This window comes from Meleagris gallopavo, chromosome 17, assembly GCF_000146605.3.
Source record: "Meleagris gallopavo isolate NT-WF06-2002-E0010 breed Aviagen turkey brand Nicholas breeding stock chromosome 17, Turkey_5.1, whole genome shotgun sequence".
Classification (NCBI taxonomy): Eukaryota; Metazoa; Chordata; class Aves; order Galliformes; family Phasianidae; genus Meleagris; species Meleagris gallopavo.
The window spans coordinates 11,026,301-11,042,567 of NC_015027.2; the positions used below are offsets into that span (position 1 = coordinate 11,026,301).

Below are 16,267 nucleotides of genomic sequence, written 5' to 3' on the forward strand. Positions count from 1 at the left end.
GGGCGCCGGGAGCCTGGCGTGTGTGCGAGGCTGAGGAGGGGTGCCGGTGTCCTATAATCTCAGTTGTACCTCGTAACGGGAGGCACGGCCACAGCAGCCTGATTTCAGAGCTCCAACTTGAAAAGACTCCACCGAGGCAGGCTCGGCTCTCAGCCCGCAGGCGCTATGGGATGGAGCTGCTGCCCTTTTCTCGTCTCCGAGCGCTGTTGCCATGAGCTGATGATGTGTGTTTGGATGTGCTGGGCTCTGTGAAGGAGAGCGGCCGGTGCTGATCAGCCTTTCCCTGAGCTGCACGGGGGTGGATCTGGCCTAAACCAATAAAAATACTCGGTAAAACCTCGAAATATGTTAAGCCACATCTACTCTCCCCTGGCGCAGCTGCAAAGGGAGATGGGGCACAGCGTGCTGCACTGCTGCTGGCCCCCAGCTCCCAGGGAATCGCCCCAGCTGGGTATGGGGCCACGTGCCCTGTGCCTGCCTGGCCTTTTGAGGGTGCTGTGTTGGCAGAGGGACACCAGGGCAGGAGGAGCGGGAGCCAGGTTGTCTGTTGTCACCTCGCTCGTGTAGAGCGGATGTGTCGGACAAGCCCAAGGGCATCGGTGCTGACGTCTGTGTGCTCGTGATGGTGCTGCTGGAAACGTGAGGAATGGCTCCTGCCATCATCGGGGCTCCGAGCCGAGCCGGGTGCCCTATTTGTTGGTATGGGGCTAAAGGGAAGAGCTCAGTCTGTGCCTGTGCTGCGAAGTGGCGGTGCAGATGTGGGCTGTCCCGCTGCAGAGCCGGCGAGCGGCTGCATTGCACATGGGAGCTGCTGGACGCAGAGTGCCGTCACCTCCCCCGAGCACTTGCACGTCCAGTTTCATAATCGGATTAAGGCAGTGGTATTAGAGAGGAGGGATGGGTCAGTGGGACAGGTTTACACTGGGGCTTACACAGAGGGGATTGAAGTATATTTTTTAACCCTGCTCGGCCTGACCTGCGGCGCGGTGCAGATGTGTCTGTGCAAGGAAACGCCCAGCGGGAAGATGGGGGGGGAAGTGGCACCAGGCGGTCATGCGATGCGCTGGGAGGGGGCTCAGCTCGCCTTGCTGGGGGGAGAACAGCCCCTGGTCCTGGGGGATGGGAGCCGTCCGCCCCTCCCCCTGGGAGGCAGCCCTCGCTCAGGCCTTGCAGTAAATTTGCTCTAATTACAGCCTCCAGCAGTGGGAAACCTCACTTAGAGGAAAGGCTCCTCAGGGTGGGGGCGGGGGCCGCTTCCCAGCTTTCCCAGGCAGGCTCTGTTGTCTGAGGCCTCCGCTTCCCCTGTCGCTGGGAGGCCCCTTATTCCTCTCCCCTCTCCAGCTTTGCTTCTCTCCCCCCCTTTAATTCTCCTCTCCTTTGAGGCTGGGATTTGGGAACAATGCCTTCCCTGCTCTTTGCCCCCCGGCTGGAGCTGCAGGCAAACAATTGGGGTCGCTGGCTGTGGCGTGGGGAGGGGGGGTTTGGTGGGGGCCTGGGGCCGGGCCGAGGGGCTCAGCCCAGCAGCACCTGCCCCGAGCTGGGGGAGCTTCAGTTGTGGAGACAGGAACGTCGGCCTGTACTGGGGATGAGCCTGGTGCAGTACTAGAAGCATAGTTTGCACACACCCTGTTTCCTTCGTGCGGGTGGGAAGTCTTGTCCTTATTCCCTCTGGTTTTGGGAAGCCAGGTCTTTGTAAATATGTCAGTGATATTTGTGACAAGAGCAATAATCTGATCGGAGCCCTTCTCTCTGCAGGTGGATGATGCGATGCTGATGTTTGACAAGACAACCAACCGACACCGAGGTGAGAGCGATCTTCTGGCTGTGGGAGTGGGAAGTAGGGAGGGTTTTCCTCCTGCCTTAGTAGGGAGGGGTTGGTATCCCAGCAGCAGGGCACACGGGTCGCAGCTGCTCTTTATCTTGCCTCCAATTGCCCCATCCCTTTGCATCTGCATCCTTTACCAGCATCCCTTGCAGCACAGAGAGCTTTTGTCCAGTGCATTTCCTGTGCTGTAAACTCGATGAGTTGCAGATATGTGAGAGGAGGCAGCCCCCTCCCCTTCCCACTTACCTCTATGGCTCCAGCCTGCAGTGTGTCTTACCTTGTCCTGCGTAATCCGAGCTCCAGGAACGCTGACATGAGAGCCTTGAAGACTGCCTGCCTCTCACCCCTTCCTCGGCATGGAGCCCGCTTGTACTCCCAGGTCACCTTTTCTTACCCAAGTCCTGATGGAGTCTGGTTACAGGATGGGAACAAGGCTGCAATATTTGCTGTGTCTGGACCCAACCCACCCATGGGTATCCTTGTCTCCTATCCTCCAAGTGTGTCTTCAGACTGCCTCAGTGCATGGCAAGGATTGACACCCATATTGCATTAGTTCAGAGATTTATTGACAACTTAATCTACAGACCTGGTCTTGGCATCTTCCAAATCGGGGCCGGTAGCAGCCCTGTGCTAGAGCATTGTCTGGGTTGTTTGAAACACTTCCAAGTACCTCTGCCCCCAGATCAGCAAAGGGACGCTTCATTCTGCTTTTGCTACACTTTGTGCAGAAACAGTGGTTTTTTTTTGGTGTGGGTTTTTTTTGTTTTTTTTTTTGTCTTTTTCCAAAAGCCTTTAGGTCTGTTCTGGTTGCCTACCTTAAGGTGTTGTTCCAGCTTCATCCTAAAAGGGAATAAATGGTGTAACCCCTGTTACTCCATGGGTACCTTCCAGTCAGTAGTTAACAAAAGAATTGTTGGGTATTTCAGAAAGAACAGGGAGAGCTGCATGCTGCCACGTCAGCAGTGTGAGGTGCAGCAGGCCTGGCAGAGATCTGGCTGGTCTCAGGGCTCATTTTGGCATCAGGATTTCACTCTTGAATTCCTGAGGTATCCCACTCATAGATGTTGAGATGAATGGTCCATAACTACCTGGACACAGAACAGGAAGTTTGTGGAGAGTGATTTCACATGTAACATGGAAAAAAAAGTGGGGTTCAGAGTAGTGGATCCCCATCTGTTCTTAAAAGTTATTTTAAAGCACCATGAAACAGGCCAGTTCTGGAAAGTGGGAAGCGGAAAGCTCTGCTTAGTGCTGATCTCGTTATATAGGAAATTTAGAGATCCTCCACCTTCAGATTTCAGAGAGAGCTGCAGTCAGCTAAACTTAGTCTGCCCACCCTAGCTGGTGTTTGCCAAAAATGTCAGCAGAGGATTTGGTGAGAGAAAGGAGGTGCAGGCATGGACTGGGGATATGCTGTCCTATCTTGTGACAGAGACTAAACTTACTTTGATGAAACTTTGCAAATCCGTTTGCTTGTGGGTTATCTGTGCAGCTCTGTCTTGCTCTGTACAACTGCACTGCTGATGCTTGCTTGCTTGTACCAGTGGTATACTAGTGGCTGAAGAGGAAACGTGCAGGTTGTTACTGCTGGCCTGGTGCATTTAGCATGGATGGGGATGTCCTGGCGAGCAGCTGTTCGTTTCTTCAGCTCTCTTTGTGTGAGCGTCTGCTGGGATCCTCCCCAGCATTATCAGCCATGTGGTTTGTCTTGCAAATAGTTAAGTTAAAGAGCAAAACAAAACAAAACTTGGTTTTGAAAGCAGTTGGGTTCAGAGAGGGTGGGAGGTACAAAAAGAGAAGGAAAGGGGAATCCATATGGGATGGCCATGTTTTCTTCCACACAAAGGCAGGATTTGCTGGAGAAGGAAGACGAGGGGCAGCCGTTTCCAAGGGCTGGATTGTACTGTCCATGAAGCCTGCGGCTCCTTTTCTTCTACCAATAAGAGAGTGTAGGTAATGGGATCCAACTTTGTAGAGCTCTGGCCTGACCAAGAAGTTTTGCCTTTTCTTCAGGGTTTGGATTTGTCACATTTGAAAGTGAAGACATTGTGGAAAAAGTATGTGAAATCCACTTCCATGAGATTAACAACAAAATGGTGAGTGCCTGGGACAGGTGCTGATGCAGAGCAGTGGCACAGGGGCAATGTGTGAGGCATTTTTTCTGCTGCAGGGAATTGATTCTTCTCCCCACTGCAGCCAGTCTGGGAAGGAAACATTGTGCTGTGAACGAGCACGATGGGGAGATGACTGAACTGCTAATAGGAATCGTAGTTCTTGGGGGTTTTGAAGTTACAGTGCAACCTCTTAGTGGCCGAGTAAGGAGCAGTATGTTACCTTCATTTGGAAGTGAGGAAAATGACGCTTTGAGGCCCTTGTGCAGGGCCGAGTGTGGAACAGGAGAAGAGTAGTGTCTGAGCTCTTCGTTGTCTGTTGTGTCTGCAGAGCAAAGGGGAGGCTGGCAGCATGCAGGGCACCTGGGGAAGGACACGGGGACTGGCTGGTGGCACTGGCTGGGGCTGAGAAGTGCTATCCAAGTGGCGGCCTGGCCAGCTCTCAGCCTAGGATCTGTGTGTCCAGTGGGAATGCTCTGTGCCAGTCACAGCCGGGTCTGATCTTCACTTTCTTGTGGCAGGTGGAGTGCAAAAAAGCCCAGCCCAAGGAGGTGATGTCCCCAACGGGCTCAGCACGAGGGCGGTCCCGAGTCATGCCTTACGGGATGGATGCCTTCATGCTCGGGATCGGCATGCTGGGTAAGCTTCAGGACGGATCTCGTCCCCAGCTCCCTGTCGTGCCCGGCAGCAGCTTAGAGGCTTTATTCTGAGAGCACTTCCTGGCGCGCTGAGCCGAGCAGGGCGGCCAAGGGCAGCTCTCCCTGCTGCGGGGCTGGGGACGCTGGGAGCATCGGGACCGTTTGTGATCACAACTTGCCCTCTGGTGGCATCTGGAGAAACTGCAAACTTGTCCTGCAGTGCTGCGTTAGGGAGGAACTGTCCGGAGGGAGCCCTGTGCCCTCCGCAGCTCGGTTTGTATTCCTGCAGTGTGAGAATGTATCTAATGGCCAGCGTGGAATAGGACATAGGTTATTCCACATTCGGTTCAGCTGTGCCCAAATATCTTCCTCCTGCACTTCTGTAGGCTTTCTGATGAATTAGTTCAGGTAGCCACTGAACAAAACTCCTAAAAGGGCATATTTTCTCCCCACCGTTTTCACTCGACTTATGTAGGAACACAAATCTCCAGCCCATGGTTTGCATTTTCCGAGCCGTCTGAATGTTCAAGTAGCAAGACTCAAGCTGAGTCATTGCAAAGTCCACGTATTTGTTTCTTGGGAGATCTCAAATCAAATATTCATCTCTGAGTCGATGTCCTGTGTTCCCATAGGCCTGTAGGGGTGGATGGCTTCCTGGGAATGGGAGGCACTGTGCCCAGCACCAGCAGGAAGTACTCTGCCTGTGTTTGCCCGGCGTCTCTAAGTGACTCAGAGCTGTTCAGCCTTTCAAATGCCGCCACCTCCCTGATCTCCTGTTCCTAAATGCATCTGATGCATCAGAAAGCCTTAGTCTGCAAGCTGTGAGCTTCTGAGAAGGAAACCTCCATGTCCTTACATGTTTGCAGTGACAAAAAAATCTAATGGGCCTGTTAAAGCTCAGATTCACATACATCCTGTTCTCTGCCTCAGCAGTTTCTTGGGTTTTCTGATATTAGTCCTGTTTGTTCTAACACTGCCTTGCTGCTTGTGAGCAGCTAGTCACAGAGGTCACTGCGAGCTTGCAGTAACAGCACTTTTCTACTCCCCCAGGTTATCCAGGCTTCCAAGCTGCCACCTACGCGAGTCGAAGTTACACTGGCATTGCACCTGGTTACACTTACCAGTTCCCTGGTGAGTGGTGCTCCCTGCTTGGTATTTTTGTCTGCCTGCAGGTGATGGGGTTCGCTGGCATGATCCGTGACCCAGGCTGTGCCCCTTTTACCCTCCTCCCTGTTTGGTCTTTGTTTAAATTGGAGACGGATGTGGAAGGGGGAGGGGAAAAGCCCTGGAATAGGTGGGAGCAGCCTGTCCTTCATTAGGATTATCCTCACACCCCAGTGACAGGAAAAGCCCTAGGCTGCTCTGATGCCCTTCATGTTAGCCTCCTCTGTAGGGCTGCTGCTGTTACACAGGAGGGCCCCTGCAGCTCTGCCTGTCTGCTGCCTTTATGTGTGTCTGTCTCTCTTTAACAGAGTTGCCACTGCTCTGAAAATAACACAGGAGTTTGAAGTGTAGCTTTTCATGGGCTTGGGAACTGCTGGGCACCCAAAATAGAGATGTCTGCAATGTTAGTTGCTTTCTGAACAGTGCCTGGGCCACTTCTAGCCCCTGGAGAACATCTGCTGGGCGTGGCTGCAGGCCCCCTGTGTACTGGGTAGTGTCAAGCTCCTGGCCCCACCATGTGCTCAGAGCATAGACCCTGCAATCAATGGCTGGAACCTGCTGTGCCACAGCTGCTCCAGGCTGAATGGGGCCTCTTCTCCCTCCCCCTCCTCTGTGGTCCTGGGGATTGAGGCAGAGCACACTCAGAGAAAAGACCATCTTGCTATTTTCTAGAGAAGTGGCAACTCTGAGCATCCCTTCCTGACCTCAACTCTCAATTTAATGATTTATATATGAAGTCTTGGTGTTAGGGGCTGGGAATGGGAGGTTGTCTCTTTGCCTGTGGTGAGCCCAGGCTGTCTGTGGCTGAAAGTTGCTGTTGCCTCCTAGCTGCCTGGAAGCTCTGTGAGTCCAGTTTATGGGTCTCGGTCATTGTGGTTTGGAGTGTTTCATTATAAAAACCGTGCCCAGCTGAGTCTGGCACACACTGAGCACCTACTGCCATTGCAGCTGAGGGCTCAGATCTGATGAGTTGTGGAGCAGTGCTCCAGGGCAGGCCTGAGGCAGCTGAGCTGAGCCACAGGTAAAGCTTGCATTTGCTCTGCCTTGCCAGATTTGTTCTAAGGATAAATACATCCTTAAAGCCTCTGGGGCAGGAGTCCAGCACCTTTCAGCACCAGTTATAAATTAGTTTAGAAATGGCACTGCCTGGTTGCAGCTTGGCTGCAGGCTGCTTCTCCAGCAGCCCTGGCTGCTGTCTGTCTGCGGGGTCTCCTTCGGGGCATTTGACAAATTCCTAAGCTGTCTTGCATTTCATTTTTTAGAGTTCCGTGTAGAGCGGACCCCTCTCCCGAGTGCCCCCGTCCTCCCTGAGCTCACAGGTCAGTCCCACTCATTTCCTAAACTCACAAGCTGGGAGAAGGGGGCTTTGGGCTGTTCCAGTGGTGTTGCTGCTCTGCAGCCTGGCACAGTTATACTGGAAATGTTTCTTATTTCTTCTTCCATCTGTACAAACTCTGTTGAAAACTGCGGCTGGAAAGGTGGAGAGGGAATCAGAGCCCAGGGCATTGCCTCTGGGAAGGGCAGTGCAGGTCATACCAAGTAAAGGCATGTAATTCCTATGTGGCATTTCCTGCTGCTTGCCTCATTTTAGCTCCTTGCCCTGCACTGGATGTAAACCAGAGCTGGAAAAGTCCAGAGGGCAGGGTGGCTCCTCAAAGGTCTACATATGACCTTAACCTGATCTGCTGCAAGGGCAAGTACTGCACTGCTGGGAGGGAGGGGAAGGTGTGGGGCACTCCTTGTCACTCCACATATCCTGCACAAGGAAATGGGTGAAGTCCCACAGTGCCCATAGGGTACTGTGGATAGAAATGGAAACAGAGGGCTATTCTCCAGGAACTAGTCCTGACTCAGTGTCCTGACAGTGTAAATTCCCTCTGGATCCTCAGCCCCGGACCACGTACGGTATTTTCTCTCTGGGTGATGCTCCTTCTGTTGACTCTCCCTCCCATGGCCATGTTTTCCCCAGCCTTGTTGTGTCCATGGTATTTGTTGTAGAAGACCAGCTTTGTGTAGCACCCTGCTCCCCTTGTGCCATCTCATTTCCATAGTGTTCCTGCTCTCCAGCTTCCTTGCCCCCACCTGTTTCAGGGTGTGAATCTCTCTGCAATGGGGATGTGGAAAAGCTTCTTGAGAAGCTCTCCTGGATTTACCAGTACAAACAAGATTGAAATCACTTTCTGTGGCACAAAACCATGTCAGTCCTCAGGGAGTCTGCTGAGGTTGGCAGCCACCAAGGCACAAATTGTCCTAAGGGAAATAGGAAGAGGTTAAATCCTAACTTTCCCAATAAAACACTTCCCTGATAACATGTATGCAACTGCACGTGCACCTGACCCCTAACTCTAAGCCTTTTTGTTGCCACACGAAGGAGATTTAGGTCCAGTGTGCATGTACGTGTGTGATTTTTCCAGCAAACCCCGTAACATTTGCAGGGGAGCGCTGATGACTTGGCAAAAGTTCTTTTCCCTCCAGGCAGGACTGTGCCTCTCCTTGTGGAGGTGATTGCCTGGGGGCTGCTGTCACTGGCAGCCAGGGCGTACCAGGGCTCTGTAAAACAAGAAGTTATTAATGCTGCTCTCCTGGCTGAGTGCCATGGCAGCTTACAGTTCTGAGTGCCTTACTGAAGTACCAGCTGGGGATTGTGGCATTCTTCCCTTGCCATTACGCTTACCTACTGCTAAGCAGCCACTGTGCAGCCTTTTGGCTGGGTCGAGAGCTGCAGTTCCCATGTATAGGCTGGAGCTGGTCCCACAAAGTGCAGGGCCCCTCCATTCCTACAAAGGCCCTGCTAGCTTGAGGGCCCTTGTGCCTTGGAGCGAGTGCTTGTGCTTGATGTCTATGGGCTTGGCAAGTGGGACTGAGCTGAGGGGATGGCACAAACAGGGATGATTGCTCCAGTGTGCAGGGTGACAGTGTGCAGGTGCTTTGTCATCACGACACAAACCTGTTTTTCTTTAGGCAGACTACAAAAGCAAGAAAGGGTTTTTCTGGAAAAAGAATCAGAGTCTGTGAGGAGGCCTGGCCTCCGTTCTCATTAAAACCATATTAATTCAGTCGTGTTTTAGGACCTTGAAGCAGTGGTGGGGCAGAAGGGTGGCTGCCAGCAGCCTTTCCTCCCCAGAACAGCATCTCTGGGGGTGCTGCAGAGTTGCAACACACTCATGTTGGCCCAGGGTCTGGGATGAGCAGAAAACCCAGACAGAAGCCCCATATGACGTTTGTTTGAAACAGACTGGTGGTGCCTGCTACTAAATATTCCCTTATAAGCTAGTCTGGATTTCAGCCTTAACAAGATCGATTTGTTCTGACCTCTTTTTATGGTGCTCTAAACAGAATCACAGTGAATTTCACATTCGAGCATGAAATGCTGACCCAGTCATTTTAAGGGCAAAGAGAAACACACTGGCTAGATGCCTCCTGCCCTGAGGGTTGGTTGCCTCTGGCACTAGAGTTGAGAATTAGAACTGCTATGTATAAATTAAGACTTACTGTTTTAATTAAGCCATTTCTAGATCCTGCTCCCTAGGTATATGCTTCTTTTGTTCTACGGTGAGGAGCAAGGGGTTGAGCAGTTCAGGAGGAAAGCTGGGTGGAGAGGATGGTGAGTCTTGACCGGAAAAGTAGGTAGAAAGAGGCTATTCAAATATTAGTATCAAAGGAAAGAGAGGAGGGGATTGTGCCTCTGGACACTGAGCTGCTAGCTACTGTCCCTGTGCTACTGGATTTCTCCACGTTTATAGCCTAAATCTGGATCTATAGCTTCAGATGTAACTGCACCTTGCAAGATAAGGAGCAATGGATACATCTGAAACTGCTCTCTGGTTCAGCTCTTCACATCACGCCCTCGGTTGCTCCGGCGGGTGGGGTTAGCAGAGCATGGAGTGTCCCCCTGCAGCACATTCACTGTGCAACCAACAACACAAGGCTGCCTGCTCCCCTGTTCTCGTCCACGGATGTGCTGTGTGATGCACTAGGCTGATGCATCTTTGCAGCCTTGGTATTTTGCAGCAGGAAACAAAGGCTCCTGTAGAGGAATTCACCATGTAACCTCAGTGCCCCTGAGATGCCTGTTCCTTCCTTTGCAGCAATCCCCCTCACTGCGTATGGACCAATGGCAGCAGCAGCGGCTGCGGCAGCTGTGGTGCGAGGGACAGGTAACTGCCACTTCCCTCCCTGGCACGCTGTCCTGCCACGGAGGTTTGCTGTGGGCTGTGGGAGGGGGGTGGGACGGGGTTGCACTTTTGGGATTTTCACTCTGTAGTTTTGCTGCCTCCTGTAGGTTCCACCCCCAGTCGCACCGGTGGATTTCTGGGCACCACCAGCCCTGGGCCGATGGCAGAGCTTTATGGAGCCGCCAACCAGGACTCAGGGGTCAGCAGTTACATCAGCGCTGCCAGTCCAGCCCCGAGCACTGGCTTTGGCCACAGCCTAGGGGTGAGTGTTCCTCACTGGGCTCTTCACAGGGGGAAGGACTGCATCTCCGTGTGGTGATGGAGGCGAGCAGTGTGTTGGGCAGCCTGCTTTCTTCTTAAGAGCTGCCACCTGCTGAGCCCCAGGCTGCACGCTGCTGGTGCAGGATGCAGTAGTTCACCTGGAGCCTGCATCCCCGGTCTCCAATGGCTCTACTCAGCCTGGTCAAGGTCCTGATCTCCAGACCTTTCCCTGGTCTGGCCTGAGAGCTCATCTTGGCCCTGTCATAGTTTCCTTCAGGTTGCTGGGGCTCTCTGTACCTACCACCTCCAACTGGAGCCAGCTTTCCTAGCATCTGGGCCATGACTGAATTTGTGTCGGTAGTAATTTTCCTGGTCTTTTTTTTTTTTGTTTGTTTGTTTGATTAACAGTGAGTTTTATCTCCTTCCATGCAGGGTCCCTTGATTGCAACAGCTTTTACCAATGGGTATCACTGAAGCTGGGGACCAAGGAGGCAGGAGGTAAGACAGGAGCGGGTAGTGGGAGAAGTGACATTCTGAGCTGGTCCCTGTGTTTGGGCTCCCAGCAAGAAATGTGGAGGCTGCTGGGAGGCTTGCTGCTTCAATCCAGCCTGTGCAAGACATCTTCTGGCCAGCTGAGGGCTCTGTTCCACACCAGAGGCGAGGCAGGTTGCTTCCTGCCTTGTGCTCTGCAGGCGCAGAGTGTTGTCAAGAGATCACTTAGCATCTGGATGCAAATGGAAAGGAAATGAGAGCACTGACAGAAAGAGGGAAAGGTCTTCAGGGATGGCCAGAATCATGGCCCAGAGGCGATCCCATGGCAAGCCTGACTCAACTGTGTGGCTGGGGGAGCCTCCTCTGCATGGCTGCTTGTTCTCATGGCTGCCTCATCATGGTCTGCTGCGCAGGATTTTTCCTCTCCTGTCTAGGAGAAGAAGGGCAGGGAGGATCTGAGTCTTATCAGTTTGTTTCTGGTGCTTAGCTGGGCTTGAGAGAGATGATTTCTGCTTTGCAATCATGGCTGAATGTTGTTGGACTTAAAAAAAAAAAAAAAAAAGACTTCAAAAAAGAGAGCAAAAACTTGAAGGGAAGGGCCCACAGCAGCCTGAGCTGAGCTGAGTGCTGGAGAAATGGCAGGACCCTGCTTTGCAGCCAAGAGTGGAACCAAGAGTGCTGCAGGTTGGGGCAGGCCAGCTGCAGAGCGCGTAGAACCTTGTTTCCTGGGTCTGAACTTTGCCATTACGCATGGAAGCATCTCTGCTGTGCCCTGTGCCATGCCAGCAGAGTACAGAGCAAGTCAGTGCTGGGTCACGTCCGGATATTGAGCCACACTGGACGAGAGCCCCAAAGGAAAAGCTGTTGGGTGTTCTAGATCCTGCCCCTTCTTCCCCTGCTGTGTCTCACAGATTCCCCAGTGACCCAACCGAGGACAGCGGCTGGAGGGTCTGGTGAGCCTCGGGGGATGAGCCACGGTTCCCTTCTTCTTGAATCAAACTGCACACCTGCCGGCTGGCTGCCAGGCTCCTGCCGCCCTGCCCTGATCTCTCCCTTTGACCAGACCACACTGGACTGAACCCGAGGAGATCATCTCGCTTTCTTACTAACCGCCGACGGTTTACGCTTCCCCCTTCCCTGCCCCCAGCCCACCGGTTCTTCTTTTATTTATTTTACTAGCTGTTAGTTTTATTTTTTTATTTTATTTTTTTATCTTTTTTTGGGGGGCTCCCCCTTCTTTTTGTTGTTTGCTCTTTCCCGAGCTAGTAGACATATTTTATGAATTGGCTTTGTGATTGTGTTAGGTAGTTTTTATCGAGGAGTATTTTTATTTGGCTTTGAAACTGTTTTGAATATTTTCAACTCTGTTGTTGTTGTCGTCAGTGTTTTTAAAGCACGGTATGTAATGAGAATGCAGTTCTGAAGGAAAGAAAGAGACGCAGAGAGAGCAAAAGCTGAGAGGAACTGATGTATTTCTATTTTTTTTAAAGAAACTGTTTTTAATTGTTTCTGTTTTGTAAATGTGAGGCTTTGAAAAGTGTGAAACTCCAAGGATCCGAAAACGTTGGACATCGCTATGGAACAAAACAAATGTATATTTTGCTAAGTGAAAAACACTATCTTACAGCTGAAAGAATTTTGTTTTCCTAGGTTTAGTTTTACGTGGGATTTTCTTTTTCCTCCTGTATAATATGTAAATATCGCGAGCTGAACCTGGCTGCCACGCGCAGCCTGGCTCCGAGGAGCAGCTCCAGGTCCTGGACTTGGTGCCGCAGTGTGAGCAATACTCTCCAGCAGAATCCTGACAGGACTCCGTTCTTTTTTTGTACACCTTTTACTGTAAGATTTTAAGACCTCTGATGAGATGAGAGGGGGGTGGGGTGGGTGAGACGTACCGGCCATCGGCTGTGTTGCTGAGCGGGTTAAAGCTGCTTCCAATCGCTCGATGTACAGACTCCGTCACTGGGCTCCGTAGTGCCAGTGTCTGGTTTGGCTTTAGATAAAGGGCTTCACCGCCACCGTTTGTCTTGGTTACTTTGAAAGGAATCCACTCTCCAAACGCTATCGCTTGCGTCAAGATTGCCTGGGAAAGGGGATCCTCCTCCGGAGGCGAGGGTATTGGAAGGGGAGTCAGCCAGGGCCGGGGGGAGGTGGGGATGGTTGTTCTGTAAGGGCAGGGTGCTGGGTTGGGGAGTTGTTAATGGGGAGAAAAGCATTAGGGTGGTGATTTGGGGGCGGGTTAAGGGCTTCTCAGGGATTATATGAAATATAGAATCGCAGCTTCCCATTTGCTTTACTCTGTGTTCTGAAGACTGTGGGAATTTGTCCGTTGTGCTGTGCGGAGGTGATCTGGTCCCTTCTCCAGAACCTGCAGGGACTTCCCCTGGCACGATCCAGGCCCCAGCCGGGGAACGCTGTGCCAGGGGAAGCCTCCAGCAGGAGCACACGGGGCAGGTTTGGGTCTGGATTTCAGTGAACCAAAGACCTTGTTAAGGGGGGTGATTGAGCCTTTCATTAAGATGCAGCCAAACTCTTTTCCCAGGGAAATAACAGCTTCATCTTAAGTTTTAAAAATCATTCCCTCTCTTCCCCCAAACTGAGCCCTTGTAAGGGAGAGGGGTATTTGAAAAAGGACTGAGAGGGCCATCGTGCCCACAGGGCTCTTCTCTTCCATCCCTCCCCCTGTGTGCCGGAGCTTTTCCTGACCTGGGTGATACGTTTGGAGAGTTCTGTTTAGGTAAGAGGGTACTTAACAGATTAGTACTGAAAACACAAAGCAATAATTTTTGTTACTGAGACAAGAGTCTGTATGTCTGTTTTTTTAAATATTTCCTAATGAAAGAAGAGCTGCATTTTATTGGGTTTATTTTTATTCTATATACTTCAAATTTGGGTCTGCGGACAGCGCTTTCCTCCCTCTTGGTACATGCGCTGAACTGCTTCTGTGCCCCCTCCAGACATCCCAGGCCAGCTGTGCTGCCGCTGGGCTGTGAGTCACTCGCTGGCCAGTGCCGCCACTGCCTGGAGGCTGGGGCTCCGCTTTCAGGGTGGGCATTTTTTTAAAAAGAAATAAAGCTGTGTTTTTAAGCCAGTAAGTTATTACACTCCAATGTTTGTTCTCTCCACACCTGTAACCCTTTTTTTCCAGATTTCAGTTTTAAATTCCTAATAAATTATTTGAAAACTGTCCTCTGTCGTTATTCGGGTGGCGGGGATTTTCATGCGGAGGGAACTGCGGGTGAGTTTGGGCCTGGCAGGAGTGGTGTGGTGTGCTGCTGTCAGGATGAAAGCCCCAGAGCTCTGACTGTGTTCTGCTCCCTGACTTTGGCACGGTCCACTTTATAATGTGAGACAGATCTGCATTTAATAGAGACTGTGCCTCTCCTTTGCATTACAGAGGTTTGTAGCTTCGAGGAAGGGTCGTGTGGTACTAAGAAGGTTGGCTCTTCAGATTCATGGACTGTGGTGAACCAAGGAGGTTAGATTTAGGAAGGAAAAATGGAGAGATAGGAAGAAGATTCCTTAAAAGATAACACTGCAAGAGAAAGGTAATTTCCAACAGTGTAAATAAAACAAGGTGGAGAATCCTGTGCAGCAGGTCGTCATCACACAGAATTCTTAAAAATAATTTAAGGCTCAAGCCAGTGACTTTGGGAACCAGTTGTACACTGGGATGGCCACAAAAGTGTGGGTTGAGAACTGGCTGACTGGCAGAGCGCAGAGGGTCATCAGCGGTGCAGAGTCTGGCTGGAGACCTGTAACCAGCGGTGTCCACCAGGGGTCTGTGCTGGGTCCAGTCGTGTTCAACATCTTCATCAATGACCTTGATGAGAGGATAGTGGCCACCCTCAGCAAGTTTGCTGATGATACGAAGTTGGGAGGATTGGCTGACACGCCTGAAGGCTGCGCTGCCATTCAGTGAGACTTGGACAGGCTGGAGAGCTGGGCAGTAAGAAACCGGATGAGGTTCAACAAAAGCAAGTGTAGGGTCTTACACCTAGGGAGGAATAATTGCATGCACCAATACAGGCTGGGGGATGAGCTGCTGGAGAGGAGCTCTGCAGAGAGGGACCTGGGCGTCCTGGTGGACGACAGGTTGGCCATGAGCCAGCAGTGTGCCCTCGTGGCCAGAAAGGCCAATGGCATTCTGGGGTGCATTAAGAAGAGCGTGTCCAGCAGGTCGATGGAGGTGATCCTCCCCCTCTACTCTGCCCTGGTGAGGCCTCACCTGGAGTACTGTGTCCAGTTCTGGGCTCCCCAGTTCAAAAAAGACAGGGATCTCTTGGAAAGAGTCCAGCGGAGGGCCACAAAGATGGTGAAGAGCCTGGAGCATCTCCCCTATGAAGAAAGGCTGAGTGAACTGGGTCTGTTTAGCCTTGAGAAAAGAAGACTGAAAGAGGACCTGATCCAGGTTTATAAATATCTGAGGAGTGGCGGCCATAGTGGTGAGGCCAGTCTCTTTTCAGTGGTATGTGGAGACAGGACGAGGGGAAACGGACATCAGCTGCAGCACAGGAAGTTTCGCACGAATGTGCGTAAGAACTTCTTCACGGTGAGGTGACGGAGCACTGGAACAGGCTGCCCAGGGAGGTTGTGGAGTCTCCTTCTCTGGAGATATTCAAGACCCGCCTGGATGCCTACCTGTGCGACCTGGTGTAGGGAACCTGCTTTGGCAGGGGGTTGGAGTTGATGATCTCTGGAGGTCCCTTCCAACCCCTACAATTCTGTGATTCTGTGTACTGAGCACCAGCAGCTTTGTGCACCGTACTGGTGAGGAAAGCCAGAAAGAGTTCGGTGGAGAGATCCTTACCCTTCTGGGAGTTTTCTCATACAGCACTGGTGTTTATCACATGCTGGCTTTCTCACAGAGTGGTCTCCTTGTTTAAATCCCAGATATGATAGTATTTTTGATTTGTGACTTAGCAAGGCCAATTTATTCGAAGTTCTCTTGTCAACATCCATAAAAAAAATCACACTGAGAAATGGGGAAGAAGGAACCACACAGTCCTGAGGATCATCAATAAATAAGCAGAGAAATAAAATATTTAAAAAGAGTAAAAGTGGCCAAAGTAGCAAAGGAGAACACTTAGATATTGAAGGGAAAGTCAGCAGCTTGATCCGTGTCAAAAGATCAAGATGTTTTTTTCCCAAGTAAGCTGAAGCACTGGCTCCTTTACGTCAGCCTGTAATGTTTGCTCAGTGTGCTCACTGTGAGGACATAGGAATCTTGAGCCTGTAACTCAGCACCTGTTGACTTAGTTAATCCGTGAGTAGGGAATCCCAGAGACTTAGAGAACTTGTGAGAGATGCCTAACTGGGTGCTGCTTTGGTGATGGAGAAACTGCTGTCTGAGCTACTGAAGTGTGCTGCGTGCATGGAAACTCCTTCTAAGGACAGTTCATTTCCAGCATATCTCCCCTGAGGTCAGGTACAAACAGTCACCAGTTCTTGTTTAAGCCAAGCCATGTGGCCTTGCCAGGAGGATGGGTACCGTGCCACCTGCTTGTACCTGAAATTAAATTATCTTTAGTTATTTTTATTCGCGATGTTATCATTCACCTGGAATGGGTGTGAGATGGTTTCAGCAGTTACTGGAGGAAG

General features: G+C 51.3%; 1 protein-coding gene across 1 annotated transcript; it reads left to right on the top strand.

Moving 5' to 3' along the window:
- Positions 1-9: 9 nt before the first annotated feature.
- On the top strand, positions 10-13,853 carry MSI1 (musashi RNA binding protein 1). The gene is made up of 10 exons (XM_031556031.1): positions 10-330; positions 1,756-1,804; positions 3,839-3,921; positions 4,458-4,575; positions 5,625-5,705; positions 7,001-7,057; positions 9,827-9,895; positions 10,021-10,175; positions 10,607-10,672; positions 11,578-13,853. The coding sequence occupies exons 2-9, from the start codon at positions 1,768-1,770 to the stop codon at positions 10,646-10,648; spliced, it is 642 nt and encodes a 213-aa protein (XP_031411891.1). The 5' UTR covers positions 10-330; positions 1,756-1,767; the 3' UTR covers positions 10,649-10,672; positions 11,578-13,853.
- Positions 13,854-16,267: the final 2,414 nt, after the last annotated feature.

What these genes read in the sequence shown, in the direction of transcription:
- MSI1 (XM_031556031.1), top strand. Translation starts at nt 1,768, where the DNA reads ATGCTGATGTTTGACAAGACAACCAACCGACACCGAG. An exon ending in GCTCGGGATCGGCATGCTGG is followed by an intron (nt 4,576 to 5,624) that starts GTAAGCTTCAGG and finishes CTACTCCCCCAG; the next exon opens with GTTATCCAGGCTTCCAAGCT. An exon ending in TTACACTTACCAGTTCCCTG is followed by an intron (nt 5,706 to 7,000) that starts GTGAGTGGTGCT and finishes TTCATTTTTTAG; the next exon opens with AGTTCCGTGTAGAGCGGACC.